Genomic DNA, 12,335 nt, shown 5'->3' on the forward strand with positions numbered 1-12,335 from the left:
CTTTTTTTTTTCATGCGTTGTGTCTTGCTGTATCACATATGGAGTCAAGAGATATATAAATATATATATATATATATATATTTAGATAGCAACTTTTTCCTCTTGGATTTCTTTCTTTTACTGGTTTGGACCTTAGGTTGTTGGGGCGGAGCATCAGTCCTTTCGATACATTTCATCAAATCAGCCATAGTCTTTGGTTTCTTTGGATTCTTTGTTTATGAACTTATATAAACAAGGCTTATGTGTAAATTATATAACTTATAAGTTCCTAACCATGACTTTAGTTTTCTGAATCCAAAATTAAATAAAACCAAACATCAAATCAAAGTTGTCAATTCCAAAAGTAAATAAAAAGCAAACACCAAATCAAAACAACAAATCACACTTCTTGTTCTTCAACTTCATCACCAACAATCGATTCAATGATTGTGAGTGTTTCTTCATCACCATCAACTTCATCTTCTACAAGTTTTCTTTTTGGGTTCTCAGAGCAGAGACGCTCTTTGCATGAACCCGCATGTTTTTGATTTGTATAAAAGTTTATATATGAGTAAGATGATATGTGATTTGTTATAAAGAAGAGGGTGTGAGAAGCTTACCCTTTCATACTCGTTTTCTCTCATCCGTGGAGGTGCGTTTTTCATGAACCATTTGGTGAATAAGAGAACAAACAAACCGCAGTCGACCGCATTTTTTTGTTGTGAACACTGGTTGCACAAAAAAAATCACATAAGATAATTTGACTTCTCATGTGGTTCTATCGCTTAATCATTTAAATCCATAAGAAACCGTTTAAAAGAACCTAAAGTTGAATCATGATACTATGAATAAAAGGCATACCTTTTACATATGGGGTATCAATCTTTTCTTAGAGTGGTAGATCCCCAAAAGAGGAAGTGTGTTGTTTCTTCTGATGATCCCATTCTTTTATCACTACAAGAAAACTGCGCGATACCGATGGACAAATCCGTCATAATCTCGTCGGGAAAGCCGCATACCGATGGAATACCGACGACAAATGTCCATCGGTATCATCTCGTCGGTATACTGATATTCGTCGGAAATTTGTCGGTAAATACCGACGAACATATTTCGTCGGCAAATACCGACGAACGCATTCCGTCGGTTTTTATCTAAAATTTCCGACGATGCGTATCCGTCGGTATTTATAGAGAATACCGACGAAGAGAATCCGTCGGAATTTCAGAACATACCGACGAAAACAGTCCGTCGGTAACTGAAAATAAAACCGACGACTTTATTCCGTCGGAATATCATGAAAATACCGATGGATCTTATTCGTCGGAAAAATGTAGACATTCCGACGGATAACTCTATCCGTCGGTATTCCTTTTATAATTGAAAAAACAATTTTATAATTCTTAATTTAATTTCAGGAAAAAATTGATAATTTAGAATTTAAAAACATTATACATATATAAATTCAACATTATTATACATTAAAGTTATAAAAAGTAATAAAAAGTTTTTGAAAATTAAAAAACAACTAAAAGTCTTCACCGAATCGGGTCCTAAACTTCTGCAACAAGGTCTGGGTGAGAACATTGTTTTCCTCCATAGTCGTTCGGTTTTGCTGCAGCTCAACCCGGATTTCAGCATTGTCCTGCTTCAGGAATTCAATCTCCGTATCCTTGGTCTTAATCTGCTCCATAAGCTCATCAACGAGTGGATAGTGAGCTGAAGAAGAAGAAGAAGCCCCTCCGGTCGAACGAGCCAATCCAACATAACGGCCCTTTTTCTTTGGAACAGCCTGAATGAGAAATAACAAATACATATCACACACATACGCACGCACACACACATATCACACATACTTAGCAAAAAGAAATTAGAATGTACCTCGAGAACAAGGTTGTTGAGTTGCTCTACGGTTAAGGAGTTGGAAGATGCAGAATCGCCTTCTTCACACATAGAAGCTTGAGTCGCGAGGAGATCCACTTTTCGATTTTCCACGACCTGGATTACGCCCTTAATAAGTCCATCCTGAATCTCCCCAGTCTTCTTGTTGGTATAGGCGTTCTTCATCAGGGTAAAATCATCTACGGGAACTCCACCGTTTTCCTTCATCTAAAAACAATATATTTAGTATCACATATTTAAAAATGAATAAGAAAATCAGATTAGAAACTTACTAGCTGAAGTGCTCGGGTCTGTAAACTTGTTGCCCCTAAGTTGTGGACAAACATCCCTTTCCCGCCACGCCCGCTACACCGATTTTGCGAGTTGATTGTCGACAAAGACTTTGTCTCATCTTTCGTCCAATGAGCACACAAATCCCGCCAAACGTCTGGGTTGATGTGCTTCGGGACCTCGCCAACATCGAATTTTTGCTTCCACTCATTGATCCGCTTGGTGTAGTGCGAAGCTGCTTTGCGGCGGAAAACAATTTTCACTTGTTCTGTAATCCCTGATTCCCAAGTGAACTCTTGCTGCAAAATAAATACAAATTTTTTTTTAGAAAGTTACAATTGTAGAAATTTTTTTTATAATATTAAAAATTGACAACGTATACCGCAAATTGCCGAAACCAAAGTTCTTGATCTTCGTCAGGCATGTCATAGTAAGTTGGATAACCACGTTTTAGCATCGTGTACTCCATCCTAAGAAGGCTGTTGGTGATACCATTGCCAGACAAATCAAACCTACAAAATAAAACCAAACACAATTAAATGTAAAAGATGAATATAAAATGAAAGAACATTTTAAAACAAATACTTACCAAGTGGTGTTTGGGACAATAAGATAATTTGGATCAAGGCGCTGAAGCGATTCTCGGCCAGGTTGCCTAACTAACTCCGCAACAGTCATCGTAGTAGGCAATCCTCCTCCTCTTGAACTTTGAGAAGGGCCGGAAGCTACAGAAGGGGGGGGTGCAGGCTGCTAGAGGGGTGGGGGCTGCTGGAGGAGTGGTAGCTGCAACTGGGCTACTAGCGGGTGACGTACTCTGAGTACTCTGAGTCACTGAAGAAGTACTCCGGCGAGAACGACGTCTAAGTATAAGAGGAGGTGGTTCATCCCTACAAAAAAGAACATTAGTAAGCTTTTTTATTAATTAGAAACGTTTTATAATTAAAATATTTTTATAATAATTAAAATGTGTTTTATAATTTATTTAACGAATTTTTATAATGAAAAAAAATATTTTTTATACCATATGCTGATTTTTTATAAATAAAAACGATTTTTATATAATTAAAAACATTTTATTAAAAAAAAACTTTATAACTTCAATAACTTCAAAATTTATAACTTCAATCACACAAATCCTAAATCAAAACTTCAATCCCGGCCCTAAACTAACTTCCAAATCCCTAATCAATCTCAAAATCACATAAACCCTAAAACTAACATTGTAACCTTTAAAATCCCATGAGCAAAGTTAAAGGAATTGAAAATCTTACATGACTGGGTGAAAGAGGAGGTCGAATTTGGGGGATTTAGCCGGAAATCGCGAGGGAGGAGGAGGGAATCGCCGGAAATCGCGAGGGAGGAGGAGGGGTTGGGCGGAGAGAGAGAAAAAAGGGGAAGAAATGAGGAAAAAGAAGAGATTTTCTCTTATGTATTCATTTAACAAACTGACGGATTACCGACGGGTTTTTTCCGTCGGTATTTAATATACCCGTCGGAAATCCGTCGGTTTTTTAATATTGGCGGTTCGCTGAAATTTTGCGCGGTACAGCTTCACCTGGGTAATTTTCTAAATACCGACGACCATTTCCGTCTGTTCTTCGTCGGTATAGTTAATTCCGTCAGTTATTTGTCGGAATATTCCGACGAGATACCGACGGATTACGGTTTAGAGTTTACACAGGGTGTCGAAATTATTTATATTTGTTATACGACTTTCAAAAACCGATATATTATGTTATATAATCATAAAACATTCTCAAAAAATGTTATAAATTTATTTGAGTGTTACAACTTCTGAGAACTGGCACAAGCCAACTTAAAAGTGTATGATGTTGTTCGAACGGTTTTGATTGAATGATTATGTATATGTCATGTTCAAAGTTTTAAAACTGTGAGAATACAATGGGTAGATTTGTTGTCTGATGTTATATATGATATTTAATACAACTGTAAAAAAAAACATACCTGTAAGAAACCGAAACTCTAAATTGATAATGTCCGTCGGTATTCCGTCGGTATTTACCGACGCATTTCCGACGAACCCTTAGAATTTGAGGGTTTTGTCGGTATTCCGTCGGTAAATACCGACGGAATACCGATGAATCCCTAGAATTTGAGGGGTTCGTCGGTATTCCGTCGGTATTTACCGACGCATTTCCGACAAAACCCTCAAATTCTAAGGGTTCGTCGGAAATGCGTCGGTAAATACCGACGGTATACCGACGGACATTATCAATTTCGAGTTTCAGTTTGATTTTTGTTTTACAAATCTCACAATTGTATTCTCACAGTTTTAAAACTTTGAACATGACATATATATAACCATTCAATCAAAACCGTATATAATCAATCAATCAAAACCGTTTGGCACATAAACATAATAAGTTGCCCTTTCACCTCTATCATCATGCCGTGCAGGTCTTCGACTTTTTGTTCGAATTTCTGATGGAAAGTAGTATTCAGCAAAGTTTGAGGTTTCCTCATTGATGCACTGAGACACTATTGATCCCTCCACCTTGCTTAAATTCTTGACCTTCTTCTTCAGATGAAACATAAACCGTTCGTACAAATACATCCACCTGTACTGCACGGGACCACCGAGTGCCGCTTCTCTCGCAAGATGAATAGCAAGATGCTCCATAACATCAAAAAATGATGGAGGAAATATCTTCTCGAGGTTGCAAAGGATCACCGGTATTTTAACTTCCAAATTGCGAATACCATCTGATGTGAGTGATCTCGAGCATAAATCACGGAAGAAAGCACTTATCCCTACATACACGAAGAAAACAAATTCCATAAGCATATATATATATATAAGCATTAAAAAATAATATGACAATTAATTTAACTATGTTAAATTTTAAAGTACCTGCGATTGCTTCGTGGACATTTCGTGGCAATAGTGCGGAAAACGCAAAAGGAAGGAGGCGCTGCATCATTACATGACAATCATGGCTCTTCAAGCCAGTAAACTTCCCTTCACTTTTGTCAACACAATTACGCAAACTTGATGCATAACCGTCTGGAAATTTAACACTGTGTGTTATCCAATCAAAAAACTCTTCTTTTGCAGTTGCATCCAGTCGATATATGGGAATAGGACCTTTACCGTGCTCATCAACATGAAGTTCGGGACGAGCACAAATATCAACCAAATCCAGTCTTGACTTCAAGTTATCCTTCGTCTTGCCTTGGACATCAAGGATGGTGTTCATCAAATTGTCGAAAAAGTTCTTCTCAATATGCATGACATCTAAACAGTGCCGCAACAAATGAGTCTCCCAATAGGGCAAATCCCAGAAGATACTTTTCTTATGCCAATTATGATTTTCCCCTACACCATAAATCGGTTCATGTCCATTTCCATCCACGTCTGGCGTTCTATCTGCACCAAAATCTCTTAATTGTTCCTTCAACTTTTTGCCACTTACTTCTTCAGGTGGACTGTCAAACACCCTCTTGTTCTTTGTAAACAATGTCTTACTCTTACGATATGGATGATCGTGTGGTAGAAATCTCATGTGACAGTCAAACCAACACGTTTTCCGACCATTTTTTAGTTGGAAAGCATCTGTGTTGTCTTGGCAATAAGGACATGATAGCCTCTCATGCGTGGTCCATCCAGATAACATACCATATGCTGGAAAATCACTTATTGTCCACATAAGTACTGCTCGCATCTGAAAATTCTCTTTCCGCGAAACATCGTATGTATGAACACCGTGCTCCCATAATAATTGCAGCTCATATATCAATGGCTGAAGAAACACATCCAGTGATCTCTTAGGATGATCTGGCCCGGGAACGAGAATTGAGAGGAACAAAAACTCTCGTTGCATACACAAATGTGGTGGTAAGTTGTAAGGTGTCAAGATTACCGGCCACAATGAATATTGTCTTCCATGCTTTCCAAATGGGCTGAAACCATCTGTGCATAATGCAAGATACACATTTCTTACCTCAGATGCAAATTTTGGATATGTTGATTGAAAATGCTTCCACGCCTCTGCATCGGAAGGATGTGTTATCTCACCATTTGTTAAGTGCTCTGCATGCCATCTCATTGGTTCTGCTGTTCGTTCAGACTGATATAACCTCTTTAATCTTTCAGTCAACGGCAAATACCACATTCGTTTGTATGGCACCGGAATTCTTCCACTCGTATCCTGATAACGAGGTTTCCGACAGAATTTACAATTCTCCCTGTTCTCATCTGCTCTCCAGTAAATCATGCAATTATCGATGCATACATCTATCACCTGATATGGTAAGCCAAGACCAGCGACCAATTTTTGTACCTCATAATATGAGCCAGGTGCAAGATTATCTTCAGGTAGAACATCTCTAACAAAATCTGCAATCGCATCCACACATTCTTCAGCCAAATTATAGTCAGTCTTTAGCGCCATCAATCGACTTGCGGATGATAAAGGTGAATGCCCATCTTTACATCCTTGATACAATGGCTGCTTAGCTGCATCTAACATTTCAAAAAATCTTCTCGCTTCTAGATTGGGTTGTTCTCGTTCTCCTTCCTCTTCACATGGGAAATTTTCTAAATTGGGTTGTTCTTGTCTATCTCCTTCCTCTTCACCCGACGGTAAATTTTCTCCATATGCATCATATACCATCTGAACAGTCCCTACCCCAAAATCTACATTTTTGGTTGGTTCATCTAACCTATCGGCAGTTTGAGGTTCGCTACTACTACCATACTCAAATCTTTCTCCATGAAGATACCAAATCTTATAACCACGTGTAAATCCTTTCAAATATAAATGACTCCATACTTCTATTTTTTTGACACGGATATTATTCTTACAAGTAGAACATGGACATAATAAATACTTACTTGTTCTTGCTTCCGGTTGACTTTGAACCACCCCCATGAATTCTTGAATACCACGTGCGTATTCCTTCGTAAGTAAATTTGTATTTGGATCCATATGAGGTTGTTCTAACCAAGAACGGAAATTATAAGGAGTACCCATAATTTATATTGTTTTGTTGTGATTTGAATGAATGAAGGAGAGGTCGTATTTATAATGAATCTGGAAAACTTCCCGACGGAAAATATTCGTCGGTATTCCGTCGGGAATAATAACGGCTAAATTAACGTACAAAACCCGTCGGTGTTCCGTCGGTAATTTAAACGGATACTAACGGCTACATAATTCGTCGGTATTTCGTCGGGAAGTGCAACGGCTGCAAATTCGTCGGTATTCCATCGGGAAGTGAAACGGCTGTTCAATCCGTCGGTATTCCGTCGGAATATACCGACGGAATTCTGACCGAATTCCAAAATTGTCGGTACTGCGTCGGTATTTCGTCGGTATGTGTCAATTTTTTGCAACGGTCATATTTTTGTCAGTTTTTTGTCGGTTTTCTGTCGGGATCGTATGACCAAATACCGACGAAAGTATTCTGTCAGTATTTTCCGACGCAGTTCCAACGAATTTGCCGAAATAGATTTCCGACAAGTTTTCGTCGGAATTCCGTTGGAAAATCCTGACCGATTTTTTTCGGTCGGTTTTTCCGTCGGTATTGTCCGTGTTTTCTTGTAGTGTATTAACAACCTGCAATAAGTAGACATAAAATCCAATGAAGATGGTATGCATTTTCAAACAGTTATGTAAAAAGCGATACTCATGTTGTCTTACCTCTTGACATTGTCAACAAATGATTCTTTCGGATGTTCTCTTTTAACTGAATCCAGGTGAAGTAAAGACACTCTCCCTTCACAATCATCATCTCATATACACACAAGCTCCAGTGGTCACTGAAAAATGGAAACATTCAAAAGATTAATGAGCTAAGACAGACAAGGGAAAATTGAAAAACAAAAAAAAATCGTACTCTTTAAATATTGGGATAAAAAGATACGATTGCAAAATAGATCAGTGTCCTTTCACCACCTCTTCAACTTGATAAACTTTCATTCATATCTTTCTTGAAATGTGATGCGAGTACAGTAGCAGAGACTGAAGAAGTGAATGGAGAAGAAGAAGGTGACCATGAACCGAACCGACGAATGTCTAACCGGAGAAGAATACCAAACCGCAAGTATTTGAATTAAGATTTATTTATGCTATTTCTGTTATTTCCTGTTATTGTTGATAAGAAGAGAATTGGTCTCCTTGTGTTTAGGAACCATTTCTTCCACCTTTCCCATTTCCATGTTATAGGAGTTGTGGCTCCAACTACGTTACGTAGTTCTTTCTATTTAAGCAAATAAAGAAAAGACAAAAGGTATGTCAATACTACCAACAAAACATTGTGTCTTTTACGTTTAACTCTTGAAGCTATATCTGGGACCATCAATTGGTATCAGAGCACGCAAGTGTTCAAACATCTTTTTCATATCGTGTTGCTGTGACTTGAAGCGTTATTAGAGTCATGGCTAGTAACAAGGAGCGATTGTCGGACCTGGAAACAGGGCTCGGCATGGTGCAGGACGAAGTAGCAACGATCAACGAAAATATTCGTAGCTTGGAGCTATCCTTTCGCCAGACGTTGGCTGAGGCTATTTCGGGGCTGCAGGAAGGGGGATCAAATGCACCGAGGGCAAGCCGTAGGACAGAAGAAACCCAACACCAAGGGTCTTTTCAACGAGAGAACGCCAATCCACTGGGCCAGATTATGGCTCACCGGCACGTTAAGCTTCAGTTTCCAAAATTCAACGAGGGGGATCCTACTGTTTGGATCAGCAAGGCAAAACAGTACTTCGCTTACCAGAACATTCCACCAGACCAGCGTGTGAGCTTCGCTTCGTACCATTTGGAAGACGAGGCGAATGAGTGGTGGCAGGCGACAATGAAGGCTCTTGCTGAAGAAGAAACTGTGGTCACGTGGGAGGTGTTCGAAGAAGAGATGAGAGCTCGGTTTGGCCCTACTGCTGCAGAGGACTTTGACGAAGCCTTATCGAAGATCCGTCAAACCGGTTTACTAAGGGATTATCAACGGGAGTTTGAAAGGTTGCAGAACAAGGTTTCGGGATGGACTCAAAAGGCTCTCATTGGTTCTTATGTGGGAGGTCTCAAGGACGCAATCTCGGATAGCATCCGTATGTTTTAGCCAAAAACTCTCAAGGCTACCATTGAATTGGCACGAATGAGGGATGAACAGTTGCAAAGACAACGGAAATTCAACACTTTCAATAGTAAGATTCCGCGCGACTCTGCGACCACACCAACTCCACCGAGAGTCACACCACCTGGAAACCCAAAACGCCTAAGTTGGGATGAGATGAAGAGAAAGAGGAGCTTGGGACTCTGTTTCAGTTGCGATGAGCGCTACACACCAGATCACCGATGTCAGAAATCTCAATTATTGTTTATTGAAGGACTGGAAGATGAGGAGGAGGAGGACGGAGACGATGAACAACACACAGTGGAGGAACCAGAGATAACACTTCATGCCCTTACAGGATGGGGTTCGCCAAAAACTATTCGAGCTCATGCTGAAATCCACCGACATAAGCTCATTGCCTTGATTGATAGTGGCTCCACCCACAACTTCATCACCGACAAAGTCGCACACCGTCTGAATCTTCAGCTCACACCAACGAAGCCATTCAATGTGCGGGTTGCTGATGGACACCCAATACGATGCACTGGAGCATATCGTCAGATACTAACAGCAGTCGATGGCGTCTCGTTCCATATCGACTACTATGCTCTGCCTCTCACCGGACAAGATATCGTGCTTGGAATCCAGTGGCTTCAGCAACTTGGGCCTACGTTATGTGACTGGCAAGCCCAAACGTTAGAATTCTCATGGGCAGACCAGAAACAGACAATTCATGGGCTGCAGAGCAAAATTATATCTTAGGCCCAATCCAAAGAATTTCACAAAGAGGCAAAAATGGGCCAGAGCTGTTTTGCCCTTACGTTCCAACAAGACAACGACGCCGTTCCAGTCATTCCGGAACAAATGCGGTTCCTGTTACAGAGATACGACGGGATCTTTGCTCCGCCAACACAGCTGCCACCGCCAAGGGAGATCGAGCATCACATCACCTTGAAGGAGGGCTGCGATCCCGTGAATGTAAGGCCGTATCGGTATGCGTATTTTCAGAAGGAGGAGATAGAACGCCAAGTCCAAGAGATGATGAAGACGGGGTTAGTTCAACCCAGCTCTAGCCCTTTTTCGTCACCGGTGCTTCTAGTAAAAAAAAGGATGGATCGTGGCGTTTTTGCACAGACTATCGAGCTCTGAATGCGGTTACTGTCAAAGACAGGTTTCCAATACCAACTGTGGAAGACATGCTGGATGAGCTACACGGTGCTACAATCTTTACAAAACTCGACCTTACTGCAGGATATCACCAGGTTCGAGTACATCCCACTGATGTCCATAAGACAGCATTCCGCACTCACAACGGTCACTACGAGTACCTCGTCATGCCCTTTGGCTTATGCAACGCACCGTCTACGTTCCAGGCCTTGATGAACTCAGTATTTCGTGATTATCTCCGCAAATTTGTACTCGTTTTCTTTGATGATATCTTGATCTTCGGTCGATCGTGGGAAGAACATCTTGATCATGTGAAGCGAGTCTTTGAGATTTTGCACGCCCAGCAGTTATTTGTGAAGCAGAAGAAGTGTGCATTTGGACAAAGCGAGGTCGATTATTTGGGTCATCTCATATCTGGGGTTGGAGTCAAGGTCGACAACACCAAGATCAAGGCTATGCTCGACTGGCCATCACCTACAACCATCACTGAATTACGAGGCTTCCTTGGCCTCACAGGATACTATCGCAAATTCGTCAAAGATTATGGGATCATTGCTAAACCACTAACCAATCTCCTCAAGAAAGGGAAGTTTGAGTGGTCATCTCCAGCGGAGGAAGCGTTCAACAACCTCAAAACAGCCATGACGACAACTCCAACACTAGCTCTACCGGACTTCTCTACTCCTTTCATTATCCAGACAGACGCCTCAGGAGAAGGGATCGGCGCTGTACTCACACAGCAAGGTAGACCAATTGCATACATGAGCCGCTCACTTGGGGTTCAAAAACAGAGCTGGTCCACGTATGCGAGGGAGATGTTGGCCATAGAGATTGCGGTACGTACATGGAGACCCTACCTTCTTGGTCGCAGGTTCACTATCCAGACTGACCAGCGGAGCCTTCGCTATCTACTTGAGCAACGTATCCTCACGCCTGAGCAGCAGAAATGGATGGGTAAGCTGGTTGGATATGATTATGAGATTACATACCGTCTAGGATCAGCAAATGCCGCAGCTGACGCACTGTCGTGACGCTCGCATAGTCCTTGCCTCAATACCGTCTATACTCAGCAAACTGACTTCTGCGATGATCTTCGTGAGGCAACAACAACTCATCCGTATCTTCTTAGGCTGGGGCATTTGGCAGATGAGAACCCCGGAGGACCTTACGTTCGTCGCAATGGTATGATCTACTTTAACAATCGTTTGGTGATTCCTCATGACTCCCCTATCATCAAGCCCTTGTTGAAGGAATTTCATGATACACCAATGGGTGGTCACTCTGGCGTCCTCCGAACACGCAAGCGCATCTCACAACAGTTCTACTGGCCGTCGATGCATAAAACCATTGCGGATTACGTGGCTCAGTGTGACATTTGTCAACGGGTGAAATCAGAGAGCTTGTCACCGAAGGGTCTGCTTCAGCCACTCCCAATTCCAAATCAACTGTGGGAAGATGTCTCCATGGATTTTGTAGATGGGTTGCCAAGATCAGATAATCATACTTCAATTATGGTGGTGGTGGACAGACTGTCCAAAGCAGCTCACCTGGTCCCAATGGCTCATCCATATACGGCAAGGTTAGTAGCTTCCAAGTTCATTGATGCTGTTGTTAAACACCATGGGGTTCCTAGATCTATCGTCAGGGATAGAGATCCCATCTTTATCAGCACGTTCTGGAAAGAATTATGGCGTGTGACCGGTACACAGCTCAAAATGTCCTCAGCTTATCACCCTCAAACCGACGGGCAAACCGAAGTTGTTAACCGCTGCATTGAGCAGTACCTCCGCTGTTTTGTTCATCACAAACCAAAGCAATGGAGCTTCCTCCTCCCATGGGCAGAGTACTGGTACAACACAACGTATCATGCTTCTACGGGTATGTCACCTTTCAAAGCTCTCTATGGCCGTGAACCTCCCCCGTTGGTAGGCTATGAGAAAAACTCC

At 41.3% G+C, this 12,335-nt stretch overlaps 2 protein-coding genes across 2 annotated transcripts; both read right to left on the reverse strand.

The window, feature by feature from the left end:
- Nucleotides 1-921: 921 nt before the first annotated feature.
- LOC111209898 lies at nt 922-2,535 on the reverse strand. Its single transcript, XM_048746304.1, has 3 exons — nt 2,154-2,535; nt 1,861-2,088; nt 922-1,771 (listed from the first exon to the last, which is right to left on the reverse strand). Exons 1-3 carry the CDS (start codon nt 2,205-2,207, stop codon nt 1,508-1,510), a joined length of 546 nt encoding a protein of 181 aa, XP_048602261.1. The 5' UTR covers nt 2,208-2,535; the 3' UTR covers nt 922-1,507.
- A 1,966-nt stretch (nt 2,536-4,501) lies between these two features.
- On the reverse strand, nt 4,502-7,974 carry LOC106373488. The gene is made up of 2 exons (XM_048743801.1): nt 5,024-7,974; nt 4,502-4,923 (listed from the first exon to the last, which is right to left on the reverse strand). Exons 1-2 carry the CDS (start codon nt 7,143-7,145, stop codon nt 4,502-4,504), a joined length of 2,544 nt encoding a protein of 847 aa, XP_048599758.1. The 5' UTR covers nt 7,146-7,974.
- Nucleotides 7,975-12,335: the final 4,361 nt, after the last annotated feature.

The sequence above is a fragment of the Brassica napus genome, chromosome C1 (assembly GCF_020379485.1).
Source record: "Brassica napus cultivar Da-Ae chromosome C1, Da-Ae, whole genome shotgun sequence".
In the NCBI taxonomy this organism is placed as follows: domain Eukaryota; kingdom Viridiplantae; phylum Streptophyta; class Magnoliopsida; order Brassicales; family Brassicaceae; genus Brassica; species Brassica napus.

What these genes read in the sequence shown, in the direction of transcription:
- LOC111209898 (XM_048746304.1), bottom strand. Translation starts at nt 2,207, where the DNA reads ATGTTTGTCCACAACTTAGGGGCAACAAGTTTACAGACCCGAGCACTT. An exon ending in AGACCCGAGCACTTCAGCTA is followed by an intron (nt 2,089 to 2,153) that starts GTAAGTTTCTAA and finishes TATTGTTTTTAG; the next exon opens with ATGAAGGAAAACGGTGGAGT. An exon ending in TCAACAACCTTGTTCTCGAG is followed by an intron (nt 1,772 to 1,860) that starts GTACATTCTAAT and finishes TTTCTCATTCAG; the next exon opens with GCTGTTCCAAAGAAAAAGGG.
- LOC106373488 (XM_048743801.1), bottom strand. Translation starts at nt 7,145, where the DNA reads ATGGGTACTCCTTATAATTTCCGTTCTTGGTTAGAACAACCTCATATG. An exon ending in TGTCCACGAAGCAATCGCAG is followed by an intron (nt 4,924 to 5,023) that starts GTACTTTAAAAT and finishes TCGTGTATGTAG; the next exon opens with GGATAAGTGCTTTCTTCCGT.